This window comes from Dryobates pubescens, chromosome 5 (genome assembly GCF_014839835.1).
Source record: "Dryobates pubescens isolate bDryPub1 chromosome 5, bDryPub1.pri, whole genome shotgun sequence".
In the NCBI taxonomy this organism is placed as follows: domain Eukaryota; kingdom Metazoa; phylum Chordata; class Aves; order Piciformes; family Picidae; genus Dryobates; species Dryobates pubescens.
The window spans coordinates 9,670,042-9,688,734 of NC_071616.1; the positions used below are offsets into that span (position 1 = coordinate 9,670,042).

The 18,693-nt window shown below is 37.5% G+C and overlaps 1 protein-coding gene across 7 annotated transcripts in view; it reads right to left on the minus strand.

The window, feature by feature from the left end:
* Nucleotides 1-18,693, minus strand: part of PCNX1 (pecanex 1) — an 86,170-nt gene that overhangs the window by 45,132 nt on the left and 22,345 nt on the right. For 3 of the 7 annotated variants that reach the window (XM_054161564.1, XM_054161562.1, XM_054161568.1), the window contains exons 7-8: nucleotides 8,120-8,252; nucleotides 3,387-3,571 (exon numbers count right to left, since the gene is read on the minus strand). The exons of 2 other annotated variants lie outside the window; for them this stretch is intronic. In XM_054161564.1, the coding sequence (XP_054017539.1) occupies nucleotides 3,387-3,571; nucleotides 8,120-8,252 (318 nt within the window). The remainder of the gene's footprint in view (nucleotides 1-3,386; nucleotides 3,572-8,119; nucleotides 8,253-18,693) is intronic. 2 more of the 7 variants (XM_054161563.1, XM_054161565.1) reach the window with 2 other exon arrangements.

The following is an 18,693-nucleotide window of genomic DNA, read 5'->3' on the forward strand; positions in this document are numbered from 1 at the left end:
CTACACCTTGGAAAACACTGCCCCATCCACCCCAAAACATATCTACTTAACTACAAAATGAGACTGAGGACTAGATTCTCAATTGTTTAGTAAGTGATTAATGTATACATTTATCTTCACAGAAAAGTTTTGATCAAGACTATCCAACTGCCTTCATAAACTGAAATACTTCAATAAATAGGAAAGATTTTCACTTGCAGGTATGGGATAAAAATCCAGAGATGAACACAGCAATAAGTGCATTGAAAAACTCCAGGTGACCATCTCTCTTTAATCACAAAAGCAACTTTCCTAAACAATAAATATATTACAAAACCCAAAACCAAAGCACACCCATTCTAGCTAAGGATAAGAGGTTGCTACTCCACGTGTTTCAGAAAGTGGGCATCTGTTATAGTGACTCAGTTCTTAGATTCTTGACTACTTTACAAATTGTAAAGTCTGCAGCTTTTGCTGCAAGGCCTAGAAATTCTCACCCATTGTCTACACACCTCAAGCATTAGATACTAGCGAGAACATCAGGCATTAGTACTGAAAACTATCATTCACTTAAGTGAAGGTATGGGGCTTTTCCCCTTCTTAATATTAATATTCCCCATCTTAATATTAATATTAATCATGTTGTTTGGTCTGCCACCTTTCCTTTCTGTCCATTCTTCACAGGATTTACTTCATGTTTACTGCTCCATATTAAGTATTCACCTATCCTTTCAAGTTCCTTCTCCCTTGATAAAAATCTTTCTACTTCAGATCTAGAAGACTAAAGACACTGCCTCCCAGCATCTCTCACTTTACTCTCACAGCAAAGCCCAAACAAAGATGACGGTTCATCCTTCACAAAACAAGTCACCAGAATCAAGTTCATGGACACAACTCTCTAAAGCCAAAAGAAAACAAACCCAAACAAAAACCCCCTTTCTTGTTAAGAGCTACAGCTTGACATCAACACAGATGACACTTAATTAGTGCACAAAACCAGGAGTCCTGAATGTGGGGGCTTTTAATGTAAAGGAACACAAGCCCCACTTGTCTTCCTGAAAAGCTAAAATGTCCTAACAGAATTTCAATAAGAATAGGAATTCTTAGATGCATTGCAGAGAGATATATAACCACACCTACTACATCAATTACATATTCCCAGATGCTGTAAATCACATTTTGTTTCCGTATCTTTTCCCCAGCCTCTATTTTCACTGCCTTTTCTGCTCTGGGCGGTCACAACAATTTTCAGAGTGACAAAGAACTGGTCATATCACCAGCATCTCTTTGATCAGCTTCACAAGTGACAAACTAACTACCCCAACATCACACCCAGACCATACAATACCTAACATAAAGCAACAGGGTCATCTTTCAGTGGCAAGTATCCTGGGACAAGGAAGCAAAGCCAACAACCTTAGACTTAAGGCAAACAGAACAATAAACAGCATGACCGAGTATAAAACAACAACAAAACAAAAACCCAAAACAAGCCACATATCAATTATAAGGAAAAAATACTTTCCCTTCCTGTCAGGTCTAATAAAGGAATCATGCTTGTGAAAGCTTGCATCATCTTGCATGAGTCTAAGAGAAGACAGTACCTGTCACAAAGCCTGCTACCCAAACTAGAAAATTTGATTTTCCTAAATAAAAATAGAACTCGCCTACAAGAGCTGCTTTCACTCAAAAAAGGTCTCTCAACAGATGCTCAGAGCTTCAAATCAGCAATAAATCCCTATTATGCATCAGATTTTTAACTCAGCAGATCCTGGGAAATTTTTTGCCTCCGAAGGCAACACTCTGCCCCAAGTCAGTGTAATGTTTTTTGAACTTTTGCCTGTGCTGTGCTTAGCCCTGTAAATTTCTGAAGATTCCAATGCATGCCAAGCACAACAAATGCACCTTTTCAGAGAGCATGAATCCAATGCTGAATTTGTGATCCACTTTGACTTCCACAGCAACACAGTAACATATTCTTCAATAAACTCAGACTTACCTAGAGTGTGTATTAAATCCTGTATTTTATAAAATCGGATTCTATTATTATGAGGAGGATGAATCAATTCTTTCCAAGTACAATAATGACTTCAAGAAGAAACTCCAACATAAACCAATATTGCCAGGTTTTACAATTAGATTCCACTTTTTCCAAACAAGAAATAAAAGTTCAAACTCAGTGACCTGTAGTTTCATGTGATAAGCTTTCATAGTTCAGCTTTCAGCACTGAGACAGGAAAACTGAGACATCTAGATACTAGTAGAACTACAAAATCTAACCTGAAAATTACCAGGTAATTAGATTATGTGAAGTTAGTGCATCTGTAGTTAAATTTTAGAAAGCATCTCAGAATGTCAGGGTTGTTTCCAGTTTGGCTTAGATTCATTTTTTCCTTACATTGCAGCTAGATGGTGCAGAAGAATGGCAACTTCCTAGTCAAGCTAGTATTTAAAGGGGTACCACAGCGCCACAACCCTTGAAGTCTTCCTCACAACGAGTGAGTACTGGGACATGGTCAGGTCAGAAAGAAGTGTTGTGTCAGAGTTCTGAGCTAACCTGTACATCTAGGGTATTAGAGCTGACAGTTGTTCAATATACTGTCAGTAGTAATTGTCAATTCTAAAGATACCCATTTATCATAATTTGGGGGGGAATTCCATACTAATGCTGAAGTCACAAGTAATTCAGGCCATGTATAGACAGCTGCAAAGGTGCCTGCCAGGAATTTTTCCACATCTGACCCTGCATTACTGTGTCACAGGAGATCAGTCACTGATGACCACCTTGACTTCCTCCTCCCTAGCAATTTTATTAGCTGCACGTAAATTAATACATAGTTAAGAATGGCACATAAAACAGACCATGATGAACTAAGAGCACTATAAGGCTCTGTGGATTGATGACATTTGGTATTAGAAAGATATCAGATTTTCCTCTAATCTCAAGCTCCTAAATCGAAGTGCACATGAAAAGCAAAGCCGGCTCAGAGGATTTTGTTTTAACAGCAGCTAAGCAACACATCTAAAGAAAAGATCAAGAATTCCTAGGGACCATGACATTTTTTTTTTTTCAAGGAACAAGAAGATACCTAAAATTGGTGTCAACTTCTGCTTGACTACCTGCAACAGTGCAGAGAAAGCTTAGGCATTACATGGTTCAAGACATGAAAGCTCACACCATCACTACTTATATCTATATAGCCTTAAAGTATTACACTTTGTCCTGTATTTCCCAGGTAGAGAGAGAGCCTGGAAAGGCAAGGAATTCATGAGCAACACAGCCTGCTAATAAACGCACCTACAACGTTAAGAAAAAGCTACGGTTAGCCGATTTCCACCACGTTATTACCGATACATCTGCCGTATTAAAACTTCCATGTCACCAAGGTTACATAAGGCCTGCATACCAAGTTCATCGTGCAAACTGCTACCGCCTACAGCAGATGCAGTGGCATGTGATGCTTCTAAGTGGACACTCCCATTTCTCACCAGCAAGGAGGCGCTAGCGCTGAGCACAGCTGCCTGGGAAGGGGGGCGGGACTGCACTCTGACCTGGGAGGAGGGCTGCTGGCCTTGCAGACCATCTTGAAGGCTAGGAGAAAACACGGATTTGGGACACATTACCAGGAAGAAGAGGAAAAACAGCTAGAAGTGAAGCAAAATAAAGACTTTTTAGTTTAAAGAGGAAAATTTAGAAGTATACATTAAGAAGCTGCTTATGAGGGTTAAAGGAACCCATGAGTACAGTATAATAGAATATTTGGACAATAGTTACCATAAGAAATATAGAGATACAATTCCTGTTATACTTCTTAGAAGTAGTACTGCTTTATAGCGTCTCCTCATGTCACCCACAAGTGTAAGTCTTAATTTGTGGGTGCAAAGGCAAACTAGTTGTGGTTAGTCTATTTGCAGCATAACCTAGGCTATTTCTCTACATATAGCAATGACTATTCTGGTCTTCTCACAACAGTTAAAATCCTTTTGGCTCACTAAAGTATGTCTTCATCAGCTGTTTAGTTGGCTGCCTAGGGGTTTTTCTTTTGGTCACAGTAACACCACCTTTCTTGATATTAATCTGTACTGCAACTACAAAAGCATCTTTAAGCCTTGTTAGTAGGCGTATGTTAGCACAGACCTTGTAAACTACTGTAGTTATATCATGGAATTCAGAATTTTTTGAACATATGAAGAATGCTGATAACAAATTATGAATTGTAGTTTTTAATGTTATTTTGAAAGTACAACAACAACTTTTATTCAGTATTATTACCACAAAGAAATTCTTCTAGACCCAGACACATACCTGCACCAAAAGTCAGGTTTATAAAAGTCAACTTGGGCTTCAGAGAAATTTTTAAGTTTGCAATCATATGGTAAGACAATGGTTGATAATTAGTTCTCTTCATAAGCTTCTCATTGCAAAACTATTTTATACAGCAATTTAACAGGTATCTTTTAATAGCTAGCTTAATATTTAACACTACAAAGTGCTAGAAAACATGATGTTTATGCTTTTTTATCACATCTACTTTGCAAGAGCAGTGTTTTTATTATCCTCCTTTTTGTGCATTCAAGGAAGTTAATGTCACAGCCATTAGCTGTGGGACATGATCGAATTACATTTAAGACAGATTAAAAATAACTACTTTAAACACAACAGAAAATACCTTAAAACATTATTCTGAAAACTGCATCACCTGTTGCTCTTAACATTTCACTGTTTAGTGTGATGCTACAGTGATGCTTAGAGAGAAGAAGTAAGATCTTTCTAAGAGCTGAGGGGTTAAAGCTAATGAACTTGCTCTTAACGGTATTTTCTAGAACATCTCCACTTCTAAGTTCTTTTGTTAGAGCACTACTGGAAAACAAAACATGGCTATAAGAATAGATGTTAAGAAAAGCTCATGCAAAATAAAGCAGACATGCATATAGCTCATCAAGTAAAAAATTGCAACTCAGTATCATATTCTAACATATTCAAATCTGAACTTGAAATCCAGTGTTTTGCTGCTGCAGACAAGGCTATCAGCGAGCCACACAGCAACAAGAGCCCTAAGGAAGTTCACAGATGTGTCACCCTTCATTGTCTCCCTTAAGTATTACCAGCAACATCAAAACAACACTAAACAATGCTGCTTTCCTTTCTACAATGTGTTGAAAAATATCTACACTGCCCGTTCAGTGGTTATCCATACACCACAATAAAAACCTCTAAAATGCTGACATTAAGAGACTGCACAGATATGCAAAAGCCAAGTTCAGCTGCTGCCTAATTAATAATCATAAAAATACAATTCTGCTTCAGACAGCCACATTCTCATGAGACACATGCATACACCATTGACTACAGAAGATGCCAATGCATACTTATGTTTAAGTTACTCAAAACACTGTTGACATTTAGGCAGACAAAAGCAGGGGTGGTTGGGGTTTGCGAGGATTGGCTTGTTTCTAAGTTACCAGACAAACTACTCTCGATGCTAGATTATACACAAACCAGCTGAATATACTAGACGAGGTTTTACTTTAAATGTCTACCATTGCCCAACACAAATACACATAATTCCATCATCTCTAAATATTCCAGGGGAAGTAAGAAGTAATTGCAGTAACAAGGAATTGTGAAAAATAAAATCAGGTGGAACTCAACAGGTTCTAGAAGAACATGCCCACAATATCCGATTTTATGCATGAGTCAGAAGATTAGGAGATTAAAGTTCTGCTGGCAAGAATAAGAAAGAAGTAACACCAGGGCAACTAAAGATTTCTAAATCTAATACTGTTAGATTTTTAACATCTGAAGTCACATGGATTAGCAGTATCAGGTACTAGACTGAGGCAGCTCACCACTAGCATGTTCCATTGCTACCAGTAATCAGTGATCTTTTGAAATGATCTTGGCGGTAACTGGCTACAAATTTGTGTTTCTTCATGTTTTTTCCTTATGCATGTCTTAAGAAAAAAATAAAAAATTCTTAGAGGTATCTTTTTCCAGAAACATACAGAATGTGCATTAAAATGAAGTTACCCACATAAGGGGAAGTTTTTTCAGACTATTTATCCAGGACTCAGAATAGCAATAAATACAATTTTTCAGATACATTCCACAGTTGGTAGTTCAAATGGAATTTGTCAAACAAATCTGAAAGCACTTATGTGTTTGGTTGGACTAAAATTCTACTCCAAGGGACAGTTACTTAGTATCACCAACAAAGGTTTGGGCAAAACATTGCTGCTCACTAACTATTAAATTCTGAACACATTTATAATACAAGCTTTTTAAATAATGTCATCATGTCAGTGAGATTATAGTGTTGTGGGGTTAGATTTTTAATGTTTTTTTTTTTAAATCTGGAAAAGAACAGTAACTAGAAAATATAAAGAGAAAACAAGTATAGAATATTTGTTCTGCTTGTTCACCCTTGAACATCTTGCCAATTAAAAAGTTACTTCCAACAACTTCTGTTTTCACATGATTTCACTGAAGTCCAGCTAAAGCCACAGCAACCCTAATGACTGTTCCAGCTTGTAAAAATGTGGCAGCTGTCAACCTCTGTTTAAAACAAGACTCCTTTAATTTGCCCTACATTCTACCCAAGAAAGAAGCCTCATTGTTTTCTGGTTAAGGCACAGTTAAGGAGCTCAGATTAGTCTGCACAGAACAGAACTACACTATCCCTTCTCTTGAAACTGCTGTAAAAACAAAACCAAAACCAAAACCAGATCTGAAGCAATTGAATGCCATGAAGAGCAAAAGCAGTCCAAGAGAACAAACTTTTAGCATCACTAGAAGTTGAACAAGCTACGTTCAACAAGACCACAAGCTTAATGAAAAGCTATCCAAAATGTGACAACTGCTTACATATCACACTAGCCAGTAAAACATCTCACTACTTTCAGTACCTCATGTGGCAAAAGTCAATCCTTCAATTGTTAGATTTTAGGTACTACTTTTGCAATTCTCCAGGCTGAGGAAAACTTAGGAATTTACTCCTTGATTATTTCAGTAGTGTCACATAGATGGCATGATTCATTCCCATCCTCTACTGTAACTGAATTGCATTTTCTTGCTCTTTGTTCAATTTCTATAGCTTTGTACAGTTACAAGAAATCACACAAGTATTCCTCAAACACAAGTGCAGCCTACTACAATTATTAAAAGAAAGCTCAGCATATGAAGGAAGATTATTAGGAATACACACATCTACAATTATTGCTGCATATTTATCCTATAACTGGATGAAGAGTTACTTTAATATGGGGTATGTGTTCCTTCCTCTACAGGTAACATTCAGCTTGCCAGATTCTCTAATGCTGTCAGCAACCATTGGATTGAAAGGTCTAAAAAGTCAATTTTACACCTTATCGTGGTTGCTGTTTCCACTGTTCAGGTTAACAGACCAGAGTTACTGTATGCAGTATGTATGTGGCTCGGTGTTAACAAATGCATCATTGACCCTTGGGACTCCTAGGATACATGCATGTAGTTATTTCTAAATGCCATCAAGGCATGCAAAATGCCACAAAGATTTAATACTGAGCAATACTGTATATTCTATAACAAGGTGTTATTACCCCACTATTTGTGTTGCTGGAAGACACTGCAGGATGTTCACACAATGTACAATTTATGTGTACTTTAGATCTGGAACCTTTAAGGGTATGACTGAGTTCTTTTCTTCCATATTGTTATTATGTTCTCCCTGTCTACAGATCTGAGACCTGATTGCGGTGCTATACCCTAATGCTGACTTCCTTAATGGAAAGAAAACCAAAATGACAAGTAATATTTCGTTGGGGTTTTTATCACAGCTTGAAATAAAAAGTTTCTAAACTTTTTTTTTTTGAGAAACAAAAAACAAACACTAAGTCTCAGTTTGTTAGCTTTAGTTCCTTTTGTTATCAATCTGAAATCAGCTATAACAGGTTAGAGACTGGCTATCCTCATCATTCTGAAAATAGTGCCACATATACATGCACAATTCAACAAGCCCACAGTGACATGCAGTAACAGCTCAAGGAGGTTATGGTGGGGAAGGAAGTAAAAAGTGCTTTTTTTTTGGCAACATTGGTGGGTGTGGGGAGAAGTGGTCTGCTACATGCATGCTAGATATGGTGGAACATTTAGATACCCTACCTGAGGGGTGATCCGATGAGCAATGTAGGAGGGGTAGGGTTACTCCCTGCATTGTGCCGGCGTCGTACTGCCTGACGCCTAAATGTGCTGCGTTCACGGCGAAATGTGACAGTCTCCTCGCTGGCTTGTGCTGCTGCATCAAGATAGACTTCAGGTCAAATAAGAACCCATCCTAGTTACGTACACAGCAACTTAAGACTCCTTTCTTCCCCCTTACCCTCCCCAAGTTAATGAACTTGACCTGCAACAAAAGCAGCTTATGCACTGACTGTTCAAACAACCTGCCTCAAGACAGGATTACAACACACAGTTAGTAGTAAAAATCTGGGTGTTTGGGGAGCGGGATGTGTCTGTCCTTGAACATATAGAGCATACTGGTTTTTTTCCCCACCCCCAGATTCAAATATCAGAGTTGCAAAAAAGTTGGACAGCCCCAGTCCCTTCCATCTGCACAGGGCAGGAAGAGACCAAAACTCATTTCACCATTTTCCTCATTCAATACATAATTAAAGGAGAAGCCTAAAAGACAACGTAGAAAGGCTGTCTTCCGCTCACCATAGTATTCCCTTCTCGATATTACAATTTCTGTCAAATGGGTAGGGTTGAGGTCAACCTCATCATCTCAAGGAAAAATGTCAGTTGGTTTTTTTTCCTTGTTTGTTGTTTTGGTTTAGGGGGTTTCCCTCTTATAAGCACCAGGGAATATATGTTGCTTATCTTAGACTAGTTACACTATAATTTGGAGGAGCAGGGGGTTGAAGTTTGATGAGAGAATTAACTCTTTTTAAGGATTGGTGATTATTGCAACTACCCCCCTACCAAAGAAACCCAAACAATAAAAACATTTGGTCGTCTTCAAGCAACACTGTAAAATGCAGTCTATACATACTCAAAGGGAATCTAAGATTTTTCCATAGATTACCCCCCAAAATTCACCTGTGCTCCCCAGTCCGAACAAATTAAGTTTAAGAGTGCTTTATGGTGTGTCTGCAACATCAGTATTCCTCATGAACCAAGGAAGCTACTAACCAATTTGAATGCAGAGCACTAGAAAACTCAAGTGAATGGGTCATGGAGAACAGAATTTTTGGCAAGCAAGTGAAGGAGAAGAAAAAACAAACAAAGTCAGTGCAAGAGGACAATCACCATCCTGAAGGGGAAGTCACAACTTGGTACCCAAGAAGCCTGTTACTAGAGTGAGAAAACCAAGGATTGTGTCAAAATAAATGGAAAAAGAAGGAAAAACAAACAAATCACTATGAGAGCAACGTATGTTTTTCTTGGAAAAAAGATCACAGGCAGAGTAGCCCTTGCTCACTTCAGTGCTCCTACAACACTCCTGCCATTAAGCTTTCAAAACTTACCAGCTAACACTTTAACGCTGGTCTACAGTGAATGGCAACCTACAGCCACAGACTGCATGGAACGAGAGTCTAATTCCATCCGTGAACCACGGGTTATCAAGTGAATAATGTATATGAAGCTTGATTCTATAATTTGCTTTAAAAGCCAAGAAGCTACATGAAGAAATTACTTTTAAGATAAACATTAAAGTCACAAGTGTTTCACCACCAAAATGTCAAAAGTATAAGACATCCTTAATTCTGTATTTTCAGAACTGCTCACTTCCTCCTCGCTCCTTCACAGCTGTTTGTGTTATTCTAAGTAAGGATAGATGATACTTCCTTGTCTATGTATCTCAGCAAGAATTTAATACATTTCTCTTTGGGCTTAATATACAGTTTTATGCTTTAATACACAATCTAATTTCTTCAAGGATTTCATTATAGCTCCCAATATGATAAAGTGAAACACCCCAAACAAGGCACCACAAATCCTGATTTTTCTGGTGGATTAAATCACAAGAGGTCAAAATTACCCACTAATTTTGGGTGCCATTTGTAAAGCTCAATTTTTCCACTGCACACATCAGCATGTAAAACTCATTCACAGCACAGCTTCCATTGAACTCAGATGCAAAAGCAATTCCCCAGACTTCTGCTAATCAGGTCATAGTTATGCATCAGGAAAGAAAGAACAGTAACTGAATTGAAATGAAAACATCTTAAATACAATTAGGGTGGTAAACATAAGAGTTACATCGTAATTATAATCTGCAACTACTTAGCAAAAGCAGAATCCAAGTGCAATTCTTTAGCCAGCATTCTTAACACCGACAACATCTACTCTTTTTCATTGTCTTTATTCAGTAAACATCTGCAATGACTGAAGCCTAGATTGTGGTAACACTAGAGGTCCTTCCTACACAACTCCAGGTTGTCATTGAAGCAAGTCTGCCTCAGGAACTGACTGAAGCAGTGTCCCATGAGGAAAACATTATAAATGTAAAGGACTGCAAAGCTTTTCAGCACAACCAGCCCGAAGTCTAACCTTATGCAACACCTCAAGAAACTACATACTGAAATCATGACTAAGTGAAAAATGAAAACACCTACTTGGGCAGAAACTATCATTACTTGTTTGAAGTGGGGAAAGGCAAACTTGAGTAAAGTTTGGGTTTCTTCTGGCATTTTTATTGTATTAAAGAAAAACAACACGAGAAACCCCACCAAACAACCCCCCAAATGTTCTGAAGATTATAGAGGTTAAAAAAACCCAAAATATATACATGCACACACACCCCTGTATGGAAAGCTACTTATGTCAATACATACTCTTTTTGCTTCCTTTTGTCTTTAATGAGAAGGAGCACTACAGCTGCTCATGAGGTCACCAGTAGGATGTAACAAAGCTCCTAACCTGTCCTCTATCGTGTTCTGCGAGCAGTTTAATCATGAGGGCACTAATTTTGGTTTAACATAAAAAGCTTCCTTAAATATTTACAAATTAACTCTGTTTTGACGTTTAAAGGCAAAACTAAGCAGATCTAAAAGTATCCCTGTAGGACTTCTTAAAACATGTCTTTAGACCATTGCTCACACTTCCCCAATGCTGCTACTTACAAGCACTTTTTCTAGACTTCAGAAAGCTATTTTTCACCTTCTATACCCATGTACAAAATCTAGATCTAACAGGGATTTCACAGTTCCTGCTTACTTGAAGACAGACTGCAGAAGCAAAGCAGCTTTCCATCCTAAAAAGAGTATTTGTTGAAGTATTTTCTTTCTGGTTTATTGCAAACTTACATGTTGAAAGATTACACTGCACTAATGTCAAGAAATTTAAGTATAAGTTTCTCCTGCATGTTATCATGAACTTGAGCCCACAACATTATCTGTTCTCAAGAACAGAAAAATCAGGTTTGAAGTTCTAAGTGCACAAGTTAGAAATACAAACCCACATCCCAGACAGCAACAAAAATCAGAGGTGCAGACCTTATAGCAAGCAACCCCCCTACATCCATTTCCACCTATAATATACCTAATTTAAAAGGGAAGTCGTTTGACTTTAGTGTTTGTAATGCAACTGTGCATATATTTATTAAAATCCACTCACTTTCTTTCTTCCATTACTCTTCTGATTGGGAAAAAAGCTGAATTCAGTTATGCACTTAAGAAGACAGAAGAACAATTTTGTCATCACACATTTGGGATGATAGCTTCCCAACAGAAGAACTATAATTTATTCTAGAGAAAATTCTGCAATGACAGATAATTCACACTCCTTTGCCAAACAGCTGAGAACACCTGAACATAGGCTGAACTACCTTGACTGCAGGTTATGCTTTTTCAAAATTTCTCTGTGCTGCACTAGTGTTTTTGATGGGGTTCTCTATAGTTCCTTAAATGCTTTACACAACAGTGAAGACTTCAAGTCTTATACTACGATACAATTACTGAACACCACAATTAGCGTCAAGAACACGAAATGCAAGTATTTTCCTTCTGACAAGAACGTCTACATATACAAGCCATAAAACATTTACAACATCACTCTGCATGTATTGCTGCTTGTAATGCAAACTCAGAAGAAGGAAATTGCAGAAGCATGAGATGAAAAAGCAGAATTTCCCAATTTCATTGCATCAACAAACCCCATTTAGAACAAACCACTAAACCCAGTGTCTCGGATAAATTCTGAAATGCAGATAAATTCTTCCCATGTCAGAAGACTCTGGAGAGATATGATATGAAGGCAAGTCACAAGCAAAATATCCAAGGAGAAAGCTCCAGAGTTCTCAAGATAAAAACCACAAACTTCAGGCTGACTAAAGAGAAGAAAAAAATCCACATACAGTGGAAACAAAATCCCTCACTCAGGAAAATAAAAGTGTAGATGGTTTTGAACATTAGTCAGGTTAAGCATGGTTGAACATGTACATGAGACCCAAATGATTCTTGGGCATACCATTTTTCTCCCTATCAAACTGGAAATCATGGTCTATGTATTTTTGGCCAGTTGTAATGACCAATCCTACAAATACTCACTGGAACTCAGAATGATGTATGGCTCATAAGCCATAAAAATCAGTTTTGCAACACTGAACATACTTTGCCAAACCAAATAACTGAAATTTAATTCTTCTGTATCGAGCACCTACATCTTGGTCAGGATGAAAACCCACGAAAAGCTATACTTCTCAGATACATTTGTTCATTAACACCACCCCTCTTCTTCTGATGGTTGAAGCTTCCATTGTTTATCCTCATGAGCCCTAACATGATTTTTAAAACCATACTTGTCAGCTACTCATGTAGAAAGGAGTTTGGTTCAGTCTGTATCTTCAATACACGATCATTAATCACCATGGATTATGCAACATTGTAAGACATACAATTGCAGGGAATTCTTATAATTCTCTGATGAAAAAGCAAAATATTGGCTTATAGTATTTAAGTTATGGTGGACATTTAATGAACAACATCACTAATGCCACCTTCTGAACAAAGGAGATGTGAGCAGCACAGGAAAAACAATGAAGAGGGACATCTTTAAGAAATAAACTCTTGCTACAAAATAGGGCAGAGGAAAACACCATACAACTTAAAAAGGAAGATTGTCTCAACAACAAAATAAACAAACAAAACCACCACCACAGCAAAAAGAGCATAACTGAAAGAGAAACAGGCAAAGGAAAGCCTAAGACTTCAGTGTTGTGGTTGAATGTGTGAGAAAAACAAGTCAGGCTAGGCCCGAAGAATATTTACAATTACATCAAACCAGTCACTACAACAATCTGAAAAGCAAAACGCTGTCAAACAAGAAATAACCAGGACAATGAAACCATTTGTTTTGAATTCTGAAACAAAAGTTTTCCACAGAGCAGCTCAACAAAATTCAATGCTAATGCCAAACACAAAAGTAGGAGTCTGTTATTCTCTCACTGTATTTCCCACTTGAAAACATTAAGTGCTCCTCATTTCTGGCTTCTTGACTATAATGTTGATGGACTTGGGGTCAAACAGCTTAAAACGTGATTTAAACTTATCACCTGCCCAATGTAATCCCTAAACCCAGGGATTTAGGTATCAATGGATAGAAGTATGTCCATGCAGCAGAAGAATGTTCATGACCTACACTCATCTTTACGAAATTTACATCTGACCTTGTATGTGGATTTATTCACCTTAAAGAAAACATGCTTTCAATCTTCAGACATTCCAGCAGCAAATACCTTTCCAGTGGCTTCCTCTATTAGCATATCACACACCAAAAGTCATGCTTATTTTGAATGGGCTTCAATTAACTCTAACACCAAATGTTAATTAGTAGGCAACTTGTACATATTCTGGAATGGCATATCATGACTACACTCGGCAGTGATATGAACACTTCCGTTACTGCTCAGAGAGCTCTCAGAAGTGTCCTTGGCTGTATGTGTAACAACAAAAGCAGGTTCATCCACAGAAAGAGCATAAATAAGTGGGGGGATAAACGTAAGTAGACTCAGCTTTGCTTATATCAAGTATTGAAAATTCTTATTCAACTCCTCTTGGAGATGAACACTTGGCAAATTTATGCATACCACATACTGCTTGCCAAGAAAACAGAACCATTCTTTCCAAATCAAATAGAAATTGTGTAAAATACCTGCATGAACACCACCAATCCAAGACATTTTAACAAACTGACTCCCACAGCAATGCAAAGTATTTTAAAAGTACTACTGCTCCTGGTTTCTTTGGGAGGCTTGAGAAAATTCAATCAAGTTTTATAAATAATACTCCCAGAGGAAAAAAAAAAAAGAAACAAAACATTACATGAAGTGTTACTTGCTTCATTTTTGTGTTTCAGTATGTGTACACCACATATTTTTCATCAAGTATCCTGAATTTCCCTCAGGTAGCCCAGAACTACAGGTAGAATGCCTATTATTCTGTGGATGACACACTGAAAGGAACACATTTCTACCAAGTGACATGAAGTCTCTTACCAGGAGTAATCAGGGGTTTTGTCAAGCAGTCACACACATTCCTGGCTCTCAGCAACCACTGCTGAGAGCTGGAAAATCTGCAATGTGTATTTGTTCCCCATTATCACCTTTATGGATCCACACATTATCAGGAAGACTGTAGTTATTTTGGTTGTAAGCCAGCTAATGAAAGTCCTTCTATTAACTATAAATACCAGAAGAGGACAAGCCAGGCAAGACAGAGCCCCCACACAGCATACTAAAACTGCATTTTACTTCAGCAGGTAGAGATTAGCAATTAGTAAATGAAAAATTCGTGACAAACATTACTTCATTGTTAAGTTACAAAACTGCAGTTATATTTCAGCCTCCCACACCACTTCTAACACCACTTAAACCTTTAAGAATTTAATGGCAACATCTTGGCTCTACTGGTATGACAGAATGTTACAGAATTACCTCTGAAAACCCAACCTTTACACACAAAACCTATGACATAGAATTATGCATTCAAAGTCAGACTTCAGGAAGGCTAATACTGAAATTTTGAATGTCATTCTGCATCTAACAAATAGGTAATAGACTTCATCCTTTTGGTTCCAATAAAGGACCTTATGTGCAAGAGAACCTTTTTGTCTGATCCAGTTACAGGAAAGGCCCTGTTGAACACAACGAGAGATAACTAACATACATACAACCAGATTACAGTAGCTTCACACAGCTTCTAAGACCTCTTTCATAGTTTGATTTCTGATGCAAAACTGTTTGGTTTAGTAGTCTGAACATGTACTGAAACGCTCCCAGAAAAATGACCAGAAGCTCCATTTTCTGCAGCTGTATTAATTCCACCTGCAGAAAATACATCAAACTAAAGCCATTGGAAGCATGGAACAGCTCTACAACACAGATAAAAAATTAAACAACTGAAGACCACATGCAACATAAGCATCGTGAAAAAAAGGTGATACACTGGTAACAGCTGACATGATCATTGGCTGCACAGCAGAGATCCAAGTTGTAGCTTTCACATTGGGAAGAGTAGTGTCTAATGATTACAGGTGGACACACTAAGCATACATGTACAGAAACATGGAAACTAAAGAGATGAACATGTTTCCATAAGCCATATGAAATTCAAGATTCTAATCCAGGCTCACAAAAGCCCGTATTTCCTGCTTATAGAGATGTACTGTAGCCCACAAAACAACAGTATGAGCAATACACGGAAGAAAAAATGCATTACATTACATGCTGTTATTTAAAAGAACTTAGATAAACCTGAAATTACAGCAAGATGTAAAAGAGAGCAGCAACTTAATAGGTGCATCTTTTACAGTTAACATAGAATTGAGGGAGAACACTTCTTAGTTCAGCTCCTATTTTTATAAAACACCACTGTGTCACATACAGTACTACCTTGTGGGTTTGGTTTGTTTGGGGGTTTTGTTGCTGTTTTTATCCCCTCCTAATCTTTACAAACAGTAATCCAGAAATAGCTCATATCTGACAGGAACCAGGTATAGGAGATATCAGGGTGGTATTTCCAAAACACCACAAGACCTCTAAACAACTTCATCTAGCACATAACCATCAGTTCACTAGCTCCTTTTAGAGGCCGAGTAGTTAAACAAGAATTACAGCTACTGTAAAACATCTTCCGTTTTGTTAAATTAGACATCCACCATATGCATTTCATTACAGCATTTTCAGATGCTGTTTGTCTGCATCTTAATGAACTGCAATTCCTATTCAAATGCACAAGTTATCTTATAACATGTGAGTCATTCACCACTTCCTGGCACAATACCATAGAAATGAAACTGCTATGTTGTACCTGTTGAAGTATAAGATGGACATAGTTATATAGCATCCTGCTTACTAAAAGATTACTCAAGGCTATATTCATTGTGAAACATGTTTTCATAGTTACAGGAACAGCTAAGAATGTCCTTTTCTAGTCTATTCCCTTAAAGGCCTAAAATGAAGTTATAATAACTGATTTCAATCATATTTGAGAAATGGGAATTGAAAGCTGCTGACTACTAAAAAAAGGGGTGCTATTAATACAAGTCTTTTGGTTATCCAGTGAGCATCTGTTAATTATGTTTCAGAAAGTTATCCTAAACAATCACAGAAATAGAAGAATACTTATATAAAATAAGCCTTTCAGCAGGAAGATGGACTAGACAACCTCCAGCAGTTCCATCCACCAGTTCAGAGTTTATAAAGAGCTGAACAAAGTTTATTCTGTGATTCACCTGCTACACAAATAAAACAATCCTCTCAAACAATTTCTATACAGATGATGTAGACTTATATTACACATGCATGTCTTCAAAAACACTCCCAAATGGTGAGGACAGCTCAACAGTGGGAAATAATAAATATAAAGCAACTTAGATCCTAAGAAGTTGAAACATTTTTTTTCTGATTACTATTAGACACAGGTAAGCCCAAATCAAAAAGGCTCAATCAAAAAACACAGCTGTTACAAAACTTAGAAGTCATAGCTACCAAAACCAAACCACCAAACAACAGAAATACACAGAAGAAAAACCACTAGAAGTGAATGGCAACACAATGGAATTGTTCAGATTTATCATGAATACATTCAATATAATTACTGGCTTGGTGCTAGACATAACCACACGGACATTTAAGTACTGCTAAAGAGAAGTTATTTTTGTTCTGCTTTAAAAGAAACCAAACACACACACAAACACCCCACACAACAGAATATCATTCACTTCTTACAATCAAAAAGGAAACCTTTCCCATTCAATTGGTAGTAAGAAACAAAAGTGTGTTATTCTTGATATGACGTCATCAGATCTGGAAAGCCTGAATCCAAATTGCTTCTTACAGTCAGCCTGAAACCCATAGACAAGTAATACCTGAGTGCTCATCATTTATCATAGCTGCTAAATAGGCTTCAAAATGACAATTAACTACACAAAGTTTAAAGGGGAAACTGAAAAGAGTAGTCCATCAAGAATGACAGCAAGACGTCTCTGCTTAAGCTCTACAGATTTCTATCTATAAGATTGCTTTTAAATGTGCTAGGGCTAGTCTTCCCCATCATTTAATTCTTCAGAAGAGCAATCAAAATATTTGGCAATATATGACATCAGTCGTGCACTGACTGTTTTACACTGCTGGTGACTGGTGAGCACATATAATGCCTGAACATGCTCTGTAAGGTAAAGTAAATTAATCATCCTTGGCACATCAGGAGAGAGCCTTAATAGCTTTAAAGCTGAAATAATACAAACCAAAATTCAATTAAATCTTGTGCTAAGGAAAGCATAGAGGCAAAAAGGTAAACATATAAAGCAGATCTTTTATCAGACAAATTACTCTTAGTAGACAAAGAAGAGCTGTCACTTCAACAAGGCATAAGCAGCATGCAGGCCAGTGTTTAGCTTACAGTTTGTACTAAAAATGCAACCTGGACTCTTTCGTTAGTGCTATGGCAGAACTCTGCTACTAGGAATAACAGAGAGAACATACCAATATATACCGAGGGGGTTTTGTTTGGTCTTTTAGGGGAGCATGTGGTTTTGTTTTGGGTTTAGGTTTGGTTTGCTCTGTTTTAAGTGAAAGCATTTAAAGAGGTCTGAGCTAACTGCAAACCAAGTGTAATCTGTTCAGTAATCAATACGTAACTGAAATTCTGTGCAGCACATTTTTCCCCCCACCAAGAGATGAATTGAAGCTATTTCTGAAGTTCGTTCTCAGGTCAGTGTCAAGGGAAGGGGGAAGAGAACAGGAGAGAACTATTGGCCATATCTCACTGATTTAAAAGTTTCTCCTTTTCAGAGAGAAGAGTCACTATATTTTGCTTACACAGTCTAAACAATAAGGATAGTAAATTTGCTAGTGCTTAAAGAAAACAAAACCAACCAACCAAACATACATAAAACCAAACCCAACAAACTACACCTAGCTCTCGATGTACCATGTAATTTTATGAAGCATTTGTGTGCTTTGCTAACAAAATATATATTACCTCATGGGTATTTCACTCAAACAATCCCAAAAGTCAGAATAGGAAAATTAGCAACCCCATACTGCTCTGAAAATGTTTTTTAAACCCACTTATCCTCCATGGCACAAAAACCTTTCCAGTTAAGGCAGTTAATATGGCTAACCAGTATGTAAGAAACTGAAGTGTCATAACATGAGCTCCAAGGTGATTTTTTTAATACCAGCCACTGCAGTTAAGTTCAGTACTCACACCACACCAAGCAAGGCAATAGTT